The sequence below is a fragment of the Gossypium raimondii genome, chromosome 5 (genome assembly GCF_025698545.1).
Source record: "Gossypium raimondii isolate GPD5lz chromosome 5, ASM2569854v1, whole genome shotgun sequence".
Lineage (NCBI taxonomy): Eukaryota > Viridiplantae > Streptophyta > Magnoliopsida > Malvales > Malvaceae > Gossypium > Gossypium raimondii.
Genome location: NC_068569.1, coordinates 8,764,422 through 8,781,836, shown reverse-complemented (window position 1 = coordinate 8,781,836; position 17,415 = coordinate 8,764,422). Strand labels below are relative to the sequence as shown.

Here is a 17,415-nt window from a genome sequence, read left to right as displayed (position 1 = left end):
ATAATAGCTTATTGTGAGCCATGACCTATTTTGCTAGTAGTAGGTCAAGTTATCAAATTGTTTACAATTTTATAATGCTTCAGTGCGTTGTTGAATCTATATAACTATAAAGAAATTCAAAACATTAATTCTATAATATAATAAATAATATTTTTAAATCATAAATTTTAAAATTGACTTTATTTATCTTTTAAGGATAAATCTCAAAACTGCTCATAAACATTTGTTCAATGTGTAATATTATACATAAATTTTAATTTTGTGTAATTTTATACATAAAATATTAATTTGATTAAATTTTAATAAATTATTAATATAATTATCATTATAATTTCATTTTAAACATACATATTGCAATACGAATAATTATATATATCTAATATAAAATGATTTCATGTATTTATTTTTTAAAATGTACGCATTCTAATCACAATTAAAATTTTATATGTATAATTAAATTGATTAAAATTTACATATTAAATTATATATTAAATTAAAATTTTGAGATCTATTCCATTTTAATAACATAAACTAATATATGATTTGATAAATTAGAAAACTAAGTGAAGAAAAAATAATTCTATTGAAAACTTAACTACTGAATTTAAGTTCTAATAGAGTGAATTCAGGATTATATTTACCTTAAACATCTGTTGACCATGATAACGAGGAAAAATAAAAACCAATCCCAACTGACGCGTAGATGCCATAAATCTAGAGGGATAAAAGTATGTGCCGTCGCTTACTATGATTAAGATTTAAGGGTAAATTTGAATAATGTTATTAATAATTTTACAATTTGGCCATTAATTATTTGAATATTTTCATTAAAGTCATTTTATTGTTTCCGCCATTAGGCGGTTAAGTTTTTTTAAAAGTTCGACTAGTAATTTTCAAGTAACAATTCGATAATTAAACTAGTAAATCAGTATTCATTAAAGTAAAAAACATATCTTAAATTTAAATTAATCTAATAATTAATGTTAGAGATAAAAATAAAACATTTAGATTTTAATTTCGTAAATTTATAATATTTAAAATTAAATAATCAAAATATAAATTTATTAATAGTGTAGTGACCTTAATTCTAATTAACCTTAAATTATTAAGAAATATTCCATAAAAAAATACTTATTTTGTTTTGTTTTTGTTTTCTTTGAACCCACCACGCCCACCTGCTGCCTGCCTTTCCACCGAAGTCACCAACTGTGTTGGGTTCCAATGGCCGGAATCATCTAAAATCCCCTAAACTGCCCTTTAAACCCACTTTCCTTTTCTTCTTTCAAAAATTTCCCAATCAACATTTGTTCTAAGCTTCTGCTTCGATCTGATTTCAACTGCAAGAGACGGAAATGGCAACTGCGAAAACAGGGCGGTCCACTCGACCCACCACAGCTGCCAAAGAAAACGGCACGAAGATCGAAGAAGGCCTCAATATTTTCAAATCCGACAGGTTCGACGCCGATGCTTTTGTTCAGTCAAAGTGTTCTCTCAACGACAAGGTCTGTTTGCTTTTCTTTCTCAGTAAGAATTTGTTTCAAATTAGGATAATTTTAATAATAATTTATTCCATTACCAGGAAATAAGACAATTATGTTCCTATCTGTTGGATTTGAAGAGAGCTTCTGCTGAAGAAATGCGTAAAAGCGTTTATGCTAATTATTCCGCCTTTATACGGTAACGCACGCATTTTACTCTAATCTTTGTCATTGCTAAATCTAATTAATCACCTCACTTTACTGGTTTAGTACTAGGAAAAACTAAGGGAGATAATTTCATAACCTCCTCTGTTCTAACCCCAGTCTTTTGCCGTTAGTCATACCCTTTAGGAAATTTGTTGCAGTATTAATTCATCCAGTTTCATTGATGTCGAAGAGTTTTAGACCAACGAATGTCAGCGAGCATAAACAATAGTAAAACCTTTACATTGCAAATACACTGGGTTGAGTGTGGAGGAATGGACTTGGAATCCTACCCTATTTCCATAATAATGTCATTCCATTACTACAACTTTTCGCCAAGGTTGAAGCTTCAATTGGTTTTCTTAATGTATTTAATTATGAGGACGAAAGTGAAAGTATTGTTGAGTTATCTGGTGCAAGTATTCTATCTTGCTTGCAGCTATGCATAGATTTGTTGTAAAGTTACTAGAAAACTAGAAAAGGGGGTTGTAAGAAAGCTTTATTATCTTTGATCAGTATGTCAAGATCAAGAAGAAAACTTTTCAGACATTGTTTCTTCTCAATAATTTCATATGTCATGTAGTTTCCAGTTTGTTAAATGCTTTCAGCATTGCATTAATTCATATACCTCTCTCCCTCACTGAAAAGTGTTTCTCAGCTGAAATTTGTTGATCATATAGATATACCATTGATTTTTATTGAGGTTACGTGAAAGTTGAAAGAGATATTGAAAAAGTGTTTGAAGTTTCTTGCATCTATAACTAGTTTTTCTCTTCTTCTTTTTTTTTTTCTTTTTTTTTTTTGAATTTATGTGAATTGGATATTTATTTTCAATATTAGTTATTAATAAAGACAGGTAATGTGGTTAGTTTCATAGAACCTGTACGGGTGTGAAACTTTAAGACATTTGGGCTTCTTTTTTGCAGCACATCTAAGGAGATATCCGATTTAGAAGGAGAGCTTTCATCAATAAGAAATCTGCTTTCAACACAAGCAACATTAATTCATGGTTTGGCTGAGGGGGTTCATATAGATTCATTGTCTCCCAAAGTTTCTGAAGGTCCTAATGCTAATAGTTTGTTAAATATTGAAGATAGAGAACCCTCAGATCTCGAGAAATGGTCAGCAGAATTCCCTGATCACCTGGATGTTTTGTTAGCTGAGAAGAGAGTAGATGAAGCTCTAGCAGCCCTTGATGAAGGAGAGCAGGCAGTTGCTGAAGCAAAGGAAACAAATTCATTGAGTCCTGCAGCACTTACATATTTACAGACTGCTATCGTAGAGCGGAAGCAAAAGTTGTCTGACCAGCTTGCCGGAGCTGCTTGTCAACCTTCTACACGTGGTGCTGAACTCCGTGCAGCAATATTAGCTCTTAAAAAGCTCGGTGATGGACCGCGTGCTCATAGTTTGCTCCTTAATGCTCATTTTCAAAGATATCAATATAACATGCTTAGCCTTCGCCCGTCAAGCACCTCATATGGAGGAGCATATACTGCTGCCCTCTCACAGTTGGTGTTCTCTGCTATTGCTCAGGCTGCTAGTGCTTCCTTGAGAATCTTTGGTAAGGAACCAGCTTATACTTCGGAGCTTGTGGTCTGGGCTACGAAGCAAACAGAGGCATTTGCCCTTCTTGTTAAAAGACATGCATTGGCTTCTTCAGCAGCTGCTGGTGGTCTAAGGGCTGCTGCAGAATGTGTTCAGATAGCTTTAGGTCATTGCTCATTGCTGGAAGCTCGTGGCTTGGCACTTTGTCCTGTGCTTTTGAAACTCTTTAGGCCTAGTGTCGAGCAGGCACTCAATGCTAATCTCAAAAGAATTGAAGAAAGCACTGCAGCTTTGGCTGCAGCTGATGATTGGGTTCTAACATACCCCCCAGGCAGTACTCGTCAATCTGGCTGGCCCTCTAGTGCATCCCTTGGTAATACAACAGCATTTCAGCATAAACTAACAAGCAGTGCTCATCGATTCAGTTCTATGGTCCAGGTGAACAAGTTTAACTTATTATAACATATCGTGTCCTAGTCCTTGTCCTTTCTTTTCTACATATACTTGCATATGACCCGTTTGGGTTTTCTTTTACTTTTTCTGAAGTTCTTTAGTTCTGATCTTGTTATCTACCCTTCAAGTGTTGATTAAGCATGGATGGATACAATAACTTTTCTTAAAAGTAATTCTTTTACTTGCTAATGGGAAATCTAATGAGTCTTTTGTACTCTTAAATGTTTTGGCATTTCTTCTAATGAAGAGCTCTCTCTGCAAATACACCTTCTCAATGGTTTCTGGATCCGTATCTCACTAGTCTTAACGGGCTTTATGCAATGGTTATGCATAGATTACATATTTTGAATATCACTGGATTTTTACCCATAAAAATTCTAGAGTTGCTTGCCTGTGATGGAAAATTAAAGTTGGATGGTATTTGTTCGCTAGATTAATGTTTTGAGATTCAACAGGGTGACATAAGAGATTGGATAATAGTTTTCTTTGGGAATGATATGTATATAATAAAGAGAAATATGACCAACAGTGATCGAATGTATATACGAAGATAACTTCTCCTTTTTAAAAACGTTCTTACTGAATTTATAGCTCTGAACAATCTGATTAAGACAAATTGCATCATTGTTGGTTGGTTAGGTATGTGCAAATCTATTGGTAAGGGATTGAAACTCTCAAATTTGTCATTCTATACATTGGAAATTTGTTATTAGTTTTTGCTTTGTTTTAGGAATGCAAGGGTAATCCTGGTACCACTACTGTTTAGTTGATGCTTAGAATGGTGTTTGGAAAGTAAAACCCATCATGAAACTTTGAGGTTACTTAATACATTTGGACGGTAGGGAGCTTAAATTTTGAATGGGTAGTGCTTGATGTCCAAAGGGAAGTCTTTTCTTGGTTGGAATATTCCTTTCCCATGCTTATTTATGGACCATTAAGATAATTATCATGCATTTTGGTGTTGTCCTTTACCTCTTCTGTTCCATGGTTATATGCTTTATTGGTGCTGTTGTCATTCTTTTTCCCAATAATAAAATTAGTCCTGTTTATGGATATAGTTCCTTGCCTAGTGATTTTCAACAAATTACTCAGTATGTTTATAATTTTGGGGCATTGGTAAATAACTTTGTTTGACTGCATTTTGTTTGGGGGAGGGATCTACTTATACTAATGTAAAATTCAAGTGGTTTTATATGCTTTCTTAACTTTTTGCATGATTAGTATTTTGATATTCGATATCTATATCATATTTATCCAAAATATTGCCTTTATTAATGCATATATATATTTAATTATTGATTTTTTACCCTAAACAAATAGTTAGACAATTTTAATTTACTGAAAACTTGGATAATCTACTTGAATTGATAATGAAATATGACGGTTGAATTGTAAAATCATTAATCCTACAGAAAGTTATGGAAGTGTGTTTTGGCCATAATTTTATGATTTTACTTGTTAGATTCTTTATGGATGCTTGACCTCTCTTACGTCATATTTCTGATTTAATGACACTATATACTGTCATTCATTTGATTTGTATTCTGCTTGCTCTTATAGGACTTCTTTGAGGATGTCGGACCGCTGTTAAGCATGCAGTTGGGAGGGCAAACACTGGAAGGTTTGTTTCAGGTGTTTGACTCATATGTAAACATGCTCATAAGAGCATTACCTGGTTCGATGGATGAAGAAGCAGACTTTGGGGGTACTGGAAATAAAATTGTGCGAATGGCTGAGACTGAGGGTCAACAAATTGCATTGCTAGCAAATGCTTCATTGTTGGCAGATGAACTTCTTCCCCGTGCAGCCATGAAGCTGTCCCCAAGTCAGGCTAGTTACAAGGATGACAACCGTAGAAGAACTTCAGATAGACAAAACCGTCACCCTGAGCAACGAGAATGGAAAAGGCGCCTTGTGGGTTCAGTTGAGAGACTAAAGAATACATTTTGTCAACAGCATGCCCTGGATCTCATTTTCACAGAAGAGGGTGATAGCCATCTTACTGCAGAAATGTACATTAATATGGATGGTACTGCAGAGGAGGTGGAATGGTTTCCATCTCCAATATTTCAGGTAATTTTGTCATTCTTTTCTTTTTCTTTTAACATCATTACATCTGGTTCTTTTGGTGAACTGTTTCTTTTTTGTTAGAGGCTCCAACACCTAATTTGAGTAGGTGTTCATAACATGTCATAGCATCTTGTTTGTAAGGTTATATTTCTTATTGAACACTGAAGGTTCCAATATCTTCCCTTCATTGACAGTTGATTCATCTACAGTACTTGATTCAGTCATGGGGGTTATCTTGTTTTTTTGTCTATGCATTTAATATGTAACTTAGAAAGTTTTCACATGCTGAGCTTAACTGTCTTTGGCTGTAATTTTGAATTTTGATTTTATTAAGGCTTTGGTAATTTAATTTAATCTAATCTAGGGGCTCCCGGTGTTTCTAGAAGTTCCTTATTTGTTTCCTTTAAGTGAACATGTATGTCTTCACAAACCTTTGCAATTTGAATCCTAGGGAGAAGTCCTTTCTAGGTTTTGGGTAACAAACCATGAGGTCATTATTAACACATGGATGATTAGGGTCTCTTGTTTGCTCACTCTCTGTTTTCGTATTAATTTTCTTTCTATTTACAGCTAGGTTTTGGGTGATAAAATGGGCTTCCACCCATTATTTTATGTGATCCCCCTTCAATATTTGTTCTGCATTCTTTGGTTTGAGAATTTTGACTGCCTTTTTACCAAATCTTGTTATCATGCAGGAACTGTTTGCAAAACTAAACAGCATTGCTAGCTTGGCAGCAGATATGTTTGTAGGAAGGGAAAGATTTGCTACATTGCTATTGATGCGACTTACAGAAACTGTCATCATATGGCTTTCGGAAGATCAAAGCTTTTGGGATGATATTGAGGAAGGACCAAGGCCTTTAGGTCCATTAGGTTTACAGCAGGCACGTAAACTTAGTATCATTCCTTTTGTGTTTCTAGTTTTGTATTGGATTCTTAAATTTGACATATTTTTGTGCATGTGCAGCTTTATCTGGATATAAAATTTGTCATATGCTTTGCTTCCCAAGGTCGGTACCTATCAAGGAATTTGCATAGAGTTGTCAACGACATAATTGCTAAAGCCATGGCTGCATTTGCTGCCACAGGGATGGATCCATATGGGTATGCTATGATAGTTCTTTTTCTTTATATTATTATTATAGTTATAGTTAAAAGCTGTTTTCTCATACTCATGTCTCCCCAATTATGCCTGTATATTCTAAATGGATGTGTAAAATGGATACAACCAGGTCATAATTCATAGGTCACTTTGTTTAGAGCATGTTTTCTGTGAGAGATAATCACAAATGTGAGAAGTTGAGGGAATAATAGTAATGACTACTATCCTTTCACAATAGCTTTACACCAAGGATCTGCATTGCGGTCACCAGTCAGTCCCCCTCCTCTCTGCTCGGGTTTCTGTCCTTTATCAAAACTTGGGGTTAGAAAATTCCTTGAAATTTTTGGAGCCACAGTTGCCAATTGGATCAAATCAATCACCTAAACTGGTTGAAAAGTTATGCAACATGCAAATGTTGTGGGGATATTTGATGCCACTGCCTTCTTCCCACTTGGCCCTTTTCTTTTGTATTGTCTAAGAAACTGGTAAACTTTAATTAGCTTTTTTTAGTTTTTCTTATTATTGGTGACCACTGTATGTAAGACTTTTCCGAGTAGAAAGATGGTGTAATCAAGACCGACAGTCTTATAATTTATGATCTTATATAGAGAGAAAGAGTAAGGCAAGTTTTAACGAGTTGCCTATGTTTTTAGATGGAAAGTGTGGTTTAACATTGTTGGATTTAACAGGAAGATGGTATTGGCCATTTTGAAAAGTCGTTGGATGCGTATGTAAGTAGAGAAAATTCTCACGAATTGCCATTGAAGCATTTGTGTTTTTGTTGTGTCAGAGTGCTGCCTGACGATGAGTGGTTCAACGAAATTTGTCAAGATGCAATCGAAAGATTAAGTGGAAAATCGAAAGCCGACCGGGATCTGAACAGCCCCACTGCCTCCGTATCAGCACAATCAATTTCATCTGTAAGATCACATGGGAGTTACTAGCTGCTGTTTCTTTCATTTTTGTGTATTTTGATAGGCAACATATTTTAGCAATGAATATGGATCTCTCTGACTATAATTTATAGTGAATCATATTTTTTGTATCTGCTGTTGAATTAGTATTACATGACACTACATTTGTTACGAATTGTTGTATTCTGGAGAAATTTATTCAAGTGTTTTTTATCCACCACCTTCCCAACACCAAACAAATCATATGGGTATCCTTACTCACATAATCAAATATGGAACTTGGTATCCAAATCAATCTGAAATTGATTCAAACAAGTCTTACATACATACATACATTCTTATTTCTAAGAAAATTTTTGATTAATGCAATTCAAACACAAATTCCTTCAGAAAGATCCACATCTCACATTATCCTATGACACTGAACGAGGCATCCCACACCCCAACCAAGCCATCTACTTAAGTAGCTTTCTGACAAATATGTGCACCAAGTCCCCTTTGACAAATTTGAGAGAACATCTCCAACACAGACTGCTCTACATTCTCAAAGGTAAAGCACCAATCTTGGAATTCATGAACCTAAATCAAAATCACACATCATAGAGTTTGAAGACTATATTGATGAGTTCATCCAACATTGACGCCGAACCTTTGCTTTCGCCAACTAAATGTAGCAATGGATGAATTCATCAAAATTTCACCAGCAAATCAAAAAAATTATGACACCCTGAATGCAAAAAAAAAAAAAAAGAGAGAGAGAATACCATGATCTCTGCTATTTACATCTCTACATGAAGAGTACAACAATCCTCTCCAATCTTCTTTATTAGCCATGTTACTTTTACGAATAAACCAATCACCAAAATTTAAGACACACCTTTGATTTATCACCAACCAAAAGTAGAATTGAAAACTAAAAACAATTAGCCAGTTATCTGAATAGCAGACCAGCAGCAGGCTTCATTTCAATCGCTTTCGCTCTTTGATTATCCTCAGGCCAACGTACCTCCCAAGCATCATCACTGTTGCCTGAGGGTTGGTTCCTGGCGATATAGTAAACGTTGATCCGTCAACTACTCTGAGCGCATCAATCCCGATAACATGATAATTTTGATCAACCACTCTCCCCACAACACAGCCACCATGGTAATGCCATATGGTGCTCACAGTACGCCGGCAAAAATCTGCCATCTGTTCATAGTTTGATTGGTCAACAGGCAATGAAGGCCCTACAAACCTGAAATTTCTGCTCCCAAACCATTCGTTGAACTTAAAATCATCCATGGACCGACTCCTCAAGATATCCCCAATCTTGCGTGTTCCATTCACACATCTCTCCAAGTCTATGGGATTGCTAAAGTAGTTAAAGCGTACTATAGGATTCACCCTGACATCAGTCGAGGCCAACCTTAACGAACCAGTTGAAATAGGCCCGACAATCTTCTCCATGATAGTAGCCACTGTTAAAAGCAGAGGGGAAGAAGGTGGTCTAATGAACGCTGAGCGTGAAGGGGTTGTAAAAGGAATAACATTTGAAGCAGCCTCAACATATGCCCCCATTTCCGTTATCCCAGCAACCTGTATAAGTGAGTACTCTAGTGGGATTGGAGGCAAAATTGAGATGCCGTTCCTCGGATTATCGTAAACAAATTGGCCTACATATGGATGATGATATACAACCGGAATTCCCCAAGAAGACAAGTAAGGCCTTGGACCAATTCCACTCAGCAGCAATAACTGTGGACTTCCAATGGCTCCAGCACATAGCAGCACCTCACCTTTTTCCTTCACCATAGCGTGGTGATACCTTCCCGTTTCATCGCGATACACGACCCCGATCGCAGACTGCCGAGACAACACATTTGAAGAAGAAGAAGCCAGTAATACCCTTTCCACACTTGCATAAAGTGCTACTTTAATGTTTGCTGGTTTTCCATAATTCAGAAGATCCGCGGCGCTATGCCTCTTGCCGGAGCTATCAAAAGTGGAGCCTCCGATCTTTGTTCCAACCAAATGGTCCAAAGTAAAGCCATGGTAAGGATCAATCCCTGCCTCTAGCAAAGCATCCCTAACAGCTGATTGCCAGTTCTTTAACTCTGGCCTAAACACAACTCCCCTCTCAACCCACTCATAAGATTGGTTAACCAAACTGAGATCCCAATTCACACCGGAACTCTCATAAAACTCAGGATCAGCTCGGCTATAGAAGCCGGCATTGATGGCACTACTGCCACCAAGAACACGTCCGCGGGCATTTAGGACCCCGTCCTCGGAAGTAAAGCTTTGAGCAGGAGAGTCGAAGGTGTCGACCTCAGTGAGTGTGGTCAAGAACCCTTCTTGATTCATCAAATTTTGGTTACCATAGGGAACGCCTCCTCTTTCAAGGACAAGAACCCGATATGACTGTGACAAAGTGGCGGCTAATGGACAACCTGCGGTCCCTCCTCCCACGACGATGTAGTCATAGTAGTCCTCAGATGGAAAATACGTCGCATTCAACACAAAGTTCAAGTAAAGTGGGTCTGCCCCCCCAAAAAAAAAAAACATTTTCAAATAAGAAAAAGACCCAAGATGAGTTGGAGTTTCAAAAAATGACCCAGTAATTCAATTTAATTCCTCGACTAAAACATTGAAAATTTTCAGTCATTCCAGAATCCAAAGAAAGCAGGCAAACAAGTTAATGAATTTGTAAGTAACTATACTGACCTCCTTGAGGAAGCGGTCTTGCAAGAGATGAAACTGGAGATAACAGCAGCAAGATGGCAGTGCATTGAAGCCAAAAAACCAAGTGTCTCCGCATTTCTGTTTGTTTATTTTCTTGGAGGAGCCAGAAAATTTTCTTGGTGTTTTCTTGGAGGACTTTGAAGACAGAGTAAGGGTGAAATTTTCAGTTAAATATTCTGTTGAATATCGTTATGTTGATTTAGGCGCCACTGTAAAGGGGGTCCCGCAAGAATCCAATCGTCAATCATTCCTTGATCCATTTTATTTTAATCAAACGGTCAATGATTTTTTAAAATATATTCATTTTTCTTTTTTGTAAAATTTATTTCTTGCGATTGCGAATATGATGTAAGAAAGTTATTACATAATAATAGCTGGTGTCTCGTAGTGTCTTTTATCTAATCCTCCTCCATATCCTACTGGAATTGCTTGCCAGCCGATATCTCCAATCCATCATAATAAAATATTAGTCATAGTCAATAATCATATCCATACATAATAAAGTCATACTATAAAAAATTTAAGGTTGTTACAGAAGCGCCTATGTCAAATTAAGGTTGATAAGAAACCAAACCCATTTCTGTTGAGCATGCGACAAAAAATAAATTTTAGTAAGCTTGATAAAAACACGTTGTCAATTAAATTTAGGTAAGCACTTGTGTTTATTCCACATAGAGCAATAACATTTTCATCTATTTTTAACTTAAGAAAATTGTTACTAAATGCAAAAACTATCTTCTTACAATGCTGATTATGCCAAACAAAGGTCGATGAACCATTCAAGGAATCATTTTAGTTGCACACATGGTAGCCTGAAAGTTAATTTGCATACAGAAATTATATTTTCTTGGCCAAAACACACAATTTTATTTGCTTATTTATCTACCCAGTGAACATATGCAAGGGATCAAGCATCATAAAAGTTTAGTTTGCAAAATAAATAATAATAATAATCAGCAGTTGAAGAATATATAATTTATGATGGCCTAGATACAATGCAAGCAATATTATTCAACAAATGCATCAATTACCAATCATTCTCCTAAACAGCAGCCCAGCAGCTATTCTGGCTGCAATCTATATTACACCGACTCTATTTTTGACTTGTTTAAGTATTGACAGCTATCTAGTTGCTCCAGCTCTTGTTTTTCTTTTCAGTGTATCCGACAAATCGTGCTCGATTTATGGATATAAAGATATAATCTTCATTGATCCTCTGGAAAAACTTTAAAAAATCTGACAATACTATTATTGAATACATACTCATATCCAGCACTTGCATTTGAGTCTGAGTAACATAGGTGGCAATGCCATTTTTCCAAGGCCTTCTCCTCTGGCAATGGGTTGCTCATACAATTATTATTGGACATTAATCAGAGGACTACAGTCTACAGAGAGACACTTTGAGGCAGGTTGTCCAAATTTTGGAACAGCAAAAGAATCTAAACAAAACCAGACATCAAACCAAACCACCACATCCAAACAAACTTGCCAGATTAAGGGCATGTTAGGAAAAAATCAAATTGATAAAACATTAACCTTCTCAAAAGTCCAAACAAACAATAGTAACCTCAATCAAACACACATGCAATGTTATTTGCGCATTGCTCTTCCTCAGACTCAATCACACAAATGCATGCATCTTAGAACTCTATAATGCATCATTGTTGCAGTGTATGCATTGACTAAGAGAATAAATAAAGCAAAGTTAAGAGAGAAATCCCAATTTAAAAACCACAACAAAATCACTAATCATACCTTCCATGTAAAGTAATAACTTACAAAAAGGTCAATGAAGGAATTACAAATTAGACAAATCTAGCGGTGAACAAAAGGCAGTAGCATTCATATCTTTCCATAAGTGGAACAAGCTTAAAACATCATTAACAATAAAAACCTGGAATCCACCTAATTAATCCCGCTCACTTATTTGCCTATATGACATATAATTAATGAGCATGCCTTCACAAGATAGATAGGCTAATAAAGGAGGGGCCACTAATGCACAATTTTCGCAACAACAAAAATGGGTATCCAAAGAACAACACAAGATTTCCAAAAACAAGATTTGGAATTTCCACTTTTTACATTCAGCCCCCTCCAGGATAAGATAATCGGCAGACAGAGATAAGGCATCCATTCCCCTTTTTGTTTACAACAATTATCAACTAAGGCTAAATCTAGATCCATCTACACATAATCAAGGCCATTTCCAGAAAATTTAACAAACCCCCATAAACTGAATTGAAATAATAATAAGGGTAATAAGAACATGATTAAACGAACCCCTAAGCAAGCTGGTGAAGAGCATATAAAGCAATAAACAAAACCAGAAGAAGGCCAGTCATAACAGAGTTTTTTTTTTTTTTCTAATATTGTAAAGATTATCTTTTATCAGAAGCAAGAGTGATTAATAAAAACATGAAAGGAAAAAAAAAGAAGAAGGAAAGACATTGCACCCAACTCCCCCCAGACCCTCATTATATCAAAACTTACAGAAGATTTTTTTCCCCTAATCCCAAAACAAATAAAAAGAAATAGAAAGCTAAGAAGAAAGAGGAGGTGGAGGTGGTAATAACTGATGAAGATTCTGAGCAACCTGATGTGGTTGTCCTCTGAGAATAAAAGGATGCTGCAACAACTGAGCCGCCGACCACCTCCTGGCTGGATCCCTCTGCAAACAACATGATATAAAATGCCTAAATTCATTGGAAGCAGTGGGTGGGGCCTCCGGTGGCTGAGACATACAAATCGCGCACATGAGACTGGCCCAATCCCCTTGTCTACCAACCGCGAAAGGGAACCTACCTAAATAAAATTCCAATATGCTAACCCCTAAACTCCAAATATCCCCAGCGTAACCATCGTAGAGCCCGTGGTTCAAATCGGTGTTAATCCTCTCAGGGCTCATGTATGCTATGGTCCCAACAGACGAGTTGCAGGGGTCCATGGTTTGATCCAAGATTCGGCTCACCCCAAAATCAGCTATCTTCACCACCTTCTTGGAATTGATTAGCAGATTCGAGGGTTTTATGTCGCGGTGGACGATGTGTCGGCGGTGAAGGTAGTTTAGACCGCTGAGGACTTGACGGGCCAGATCTGATAAGTTAGCTTCCTGAGATATGAGGATCCCTTCCAAAGATCCGCCATCCATGAATTCCAAAAGAACCTGGATTTCTCCGTTGTGATCATACATTTCGTGACATTTTACGACGTTGGGGTGGTCCACGTCACGGAGGATCTCGATCTCCCTGCGGATCTGACGGCGGACAGACTCTTCATGGTTCCCGTAGATAACCTTGAGGGCATAAGGGCGAGAGGAAGGGCGGTGGACGACTTTGTAAACGGTGCCTCCGGTACCGCTCCCTATCCGGTTGACGCGGTCGAGCTCGGAAAAGTTGACTTGCTGAGGCAAGGCGTTGGAGTTGGAGGAGGCGGGCGGGGCGGAGTTGGAGGAGGGAGGAAGGGGAAGAGGGACGGCGAGAGAAGGGTCACGTTGAGGGAGGGGTAGGGTAAGGTCAGCTCGTCTACGTGGACGGTTCTTATTGGAGGAGGAGGAGCCACCAGCAGATGGTGGTGGTTGGTGATTGGGTCTCATGGCTTAGCTGTAAAAAATTTGAGGAAGCTAAAAGGAAATGAATGATGAAAGAGAGAGAGAGAGAGAGAGAGTGTGTGTGTGTGTGTGTTTTCCCTTTATTCTTCACAGAAAAAGGAAAAAGGAAGGCAAGTTCCTGGACAAGATGATGAAGCAGCAGCAGGAGGAGAGGAGGATCATTCACTCCTAATTATTACATAAATAAATAAACACACCTTAAAATTTCAATATTTTCCTTTATAATTTCAAAACTAAAGGGTTCAGGGACACGCTGGACTTTTCCCCCCTTTTTTAATTCTATTTATTATTAGATTTAAAATATTTTTGGAAAAAAATAGTTGGATTCCTCGGAGATGTTAGAAATGGGGTTTTGTTTGAATTGGATTAAAAATAGTTTTATATTGATTTAAAGACTATAAATTGGTTAAATTGAATTTTTAATATAATTTTTAATTATTATTTAAATAAATTGTTGAACAAATTGGACCAATAAACTGATAACTTAATTGGTTCGATCATTGCTTCAATTTTAAAGAATTTGACTTTTAATCAGTTTCAGTTAACTCCAAAACTTTGAAAATCGAATTTAAGAGTACTATTCTAAAAACTTGATAAAAGATCTTCTTTAAGTTGTGCTCAAAATTTTTCTTTACCAAATGTCAATCTAATAGATATCTTGTTTGTAATGCTACGTTTTCAGTCTTTATTTTTGCTTCACTACATGGGCGATGAAATACATAGGTCTCATATTTCTATCAATGAATCAAAGCAAAATAAAATATTAACATGAAAGTAACTTCCCAATTTAGTTGATATGATAGAAATCAACTCATGTTAATTGATGAATGATTCTATTATTAAGTAGATTTATTCTCATGTTATTTCGACTCAAGCCAAAAAAATACACCAATGTTATTGCACTCTTAGCAACATATCATTATTTATATATCTCAATAAATAGGCGATCATTATGGTATCTGAAAATTAAAATCTAAAATACCTAATTTCAAATTTATAGGTTTTAAAATTAAAATTCTAGTGGAAATTCTCAAAATCTCCTCACTCAATTTTAATTTCCAATTAAATATTTTAGATTATGATTATATATATATAAATCAAATTCAACTTGACATTGGTGTAGATCTTTGTTAAATATTATAAACCACCTTAAAAAATTAATCTGAAAAATAACTTTTAAAATGTATTGTGATAAATATTAAAAATTAATATATATATATATATAAATTATTTATCTAAATTTAAAGATTGAATAAGCATCTAAAAAATCTGAACAGACTTTAATAAATAATAATAAGGTTTTGGAAGTTAATATCAGAAAAGGTACGTGCCTTGCTTTCTTTCTTTCTTTTTAAAGTAATTTGGAAATAATAATAAGGTTTGTCACCATATCATTTTATTATTTTGGGTCAAAATATATCTTGTTATTCAAAACATCATTCATTCACTTAAATTTGTATGGAATTAATCATGAAATTTAAGAATTTATGTTAAATAATAGAACATAATTTATGTTAAAATTTTGTGCTTTTAACTTGTTCTTATTGTATTAAAGCTTATATTATATAAGAATTTATTATAAAAAATAATCCATATCCTTTATGAGTTTATAAGTATAGAATGATATTTTATTTGACGTAATAGGTAGAAGAATATAATAATTTATAATTAAATATATTATTAATTCTTTTAAAATTAGAAGCTGATAGAAAATATTGCCTCTTATTTGATATTAAACGTAAGTATAAAATTTGATTTTTTATATATTTTAAATTAAGATTCAATAAATTAATTAAAATATAATTTGATTATATTTATCTTACATGTCAATAAATGAAAACATTGATCTAAGTGTAAATGCCTAGGTTAGAACAACATGTATCAATAATGACTATTGAGAACAATTCATGTTTGGAAAGTTAGAACAATCTTTAATTAGGAATAACACTTATTAAAAATTGAAACATGTTTCAAGTTAAGTTCCACATAAGATGTTTCTCATGCTATTACTTCACAAAAGAAGTAGAATAGCCCTAGAATATAGTAGGATTCTTGGTTTTCGCAATTTCAAAGTTTGATTTAGTGGATTAATATGCAAGTAGTTAATAGATTTACCTAAACAACTTCGTAAAATATTGAGTGCTAATCCATTTTCTTTCCGAAATGTAGTTAATTCTTGTTCATTATTTACCTACTTAAATTCTTTATTGATAAAAGGACATTTAAAAAAAAATCTTATTATTATTAGCCCTATCTAATATTAATATTGTAATTCTTTTTGTTATCTCATGTAAATAGGAGACCTTTACAACTTGTGGAAAGACCTTTGAGTTTTTTAACTATTCTAACTCTCAAATTTCTCTCAACTGACTCCTTTACTCAGCACTATTTCCAGTAATGCATAGCTTATTCCACTAGTTCATTATAGTAACCACCACTTGTTGCGATCAATGCCAGTCTTTTTCTCTTCCTTCTCTTGTTACATTTTGTTTCACTTGTTTGCAATACTTCATTTCTTCACCAATAAACCCTTTATATTTTGGTGACTCCACTAGAGAGGAGTGCATGCATTAGATGAAAACCTAAGAACTCTTAATGTTAACTTCCACTGAAGAGTATCATCAATGAATATAATGCCTTTGCCTACTCTAAAAGCAGTAAATAATGGTGTGGAGAGTCTATCTCCCCATTTGATAATAATGATATTGTGACATTCAAATAATAGATTTCAAAATGGGCCAATTTAAGATTTTAATTTATGCTAATAGAAGGGGAAAGAAATGTTAATTCCAATAACAAAAGCACTATCAACAGCACCATTTGAGTAGAATGAAGGGGAAAGAAATATTAATTCTAGCAACAAAAGCATCATTTGAGCGGAATTGAGTGAACTATAGGAAAGTGTCTTATTTTAAGGATCCACTAGAAGATAGAGAAATGGTTTACTAGACCAATAAGTATTACACTCCAAAAATGAGAAATTTTTTAGAAGAAAGATGAAAAGAAGGAGGAGGAGGAACGACCTTAGGCCGAAAAACGAAGTGGCAATGCTTCTAGAGGTGATCTAGAGAATGAGGCAAGATAGAGTAGTGGTGTGAGTTTGTACCCGTGAAGATGTGATAAGTACTAAAAATAATATGTTTTAACTTTATTTTTAATGTATTTTGCGTGATTATCTTATTTAGTTGTGAATTTTATGCTCTTAATCCTTTAAATTCATTTTTTAATGCTTAATTAAGCATTTGAGAGCGAAATGAGTGAAAATCAAATTGTCGGAGCAAGCTGCAGGAGCCACACGGGCTGAACCATTCC

The 17,415-nt window shown here is 35.1% G+C and overlaps 3 protein-coding genes across 3 annotated transcripts; 1 reads left to right on the top strand and 2 right to left on the bottom strand.

The window, feature by feature from the left end:
• Positions 1-1,145: 1,145 nt before the first annotated feature.
• On the top strand, positions 1,146-7,983 carry LOC105767551 (exocyst complex component EXO84B). The gene is made up of 7 exons (XM_012587115.1): positions 1,146-1,502; positions 1,580-1,677; positions 2,609-3,665; positions 5,241-5,753; positions 6,446-6,634; positions 6,718-6,854; positions 7,643-7,983. The coding sequence occupies exons 1-7, from the start codon at positions 1,353-1,355 to the stop codon at positions 7,794-7,796; spliced, it is 2,298 nt and encodes a 765-aa protein (XP_012442569.1). The 5' UTR covers positions 1,146-1,352; the 3' UTR covers positions 7,797-7,983.
• A 582-nt stretch (positions 7,984-8,565) lies between these two features.
• On the bottom strand, positions 8,566-12,689 carry LOC105767552 ((R)-mandelonitrile lyase-like). The gene is made up of 2 exons (XM_012587116.2): positions 10,473-12,689; positions 8,566-10,288 (listed from the first exon to the last, which is right to left on the bottom strand). Exons 1-2 carry the CDS (start codon positions 10,564-10,566, stop codon positions 8,727-8,729), a joined length of 1,656 nt encoding a protein of 551 aa, XP_012442570.1. The 5' UTR covers positions 10,567-12,689; the 3' UTR covers positions 8,566-8,726.
• Positions 12,690-12,837: 148 nt separating this feature from the next.
• On the bottom strand, positions 12,838-14,278 carry LOC105767553 (mitogen-activated protein kinase kinase 5). Its single transcript, XM_012587118.2, has one exon. The coding sequence runs from the start codon at positions 14,086-14,088 to the stop codon at positions 13,036-13,038; it is 1,053 nt and encodes a 350-aa protein (XP_012442572.1). The 5' UTR covers positions 14,089-14,278; the 3' UTR covers positions 12,838-13,035.
• Between the last annotated feature and the right edge of the window lie 3,137 nt (positions 14,279-17,415).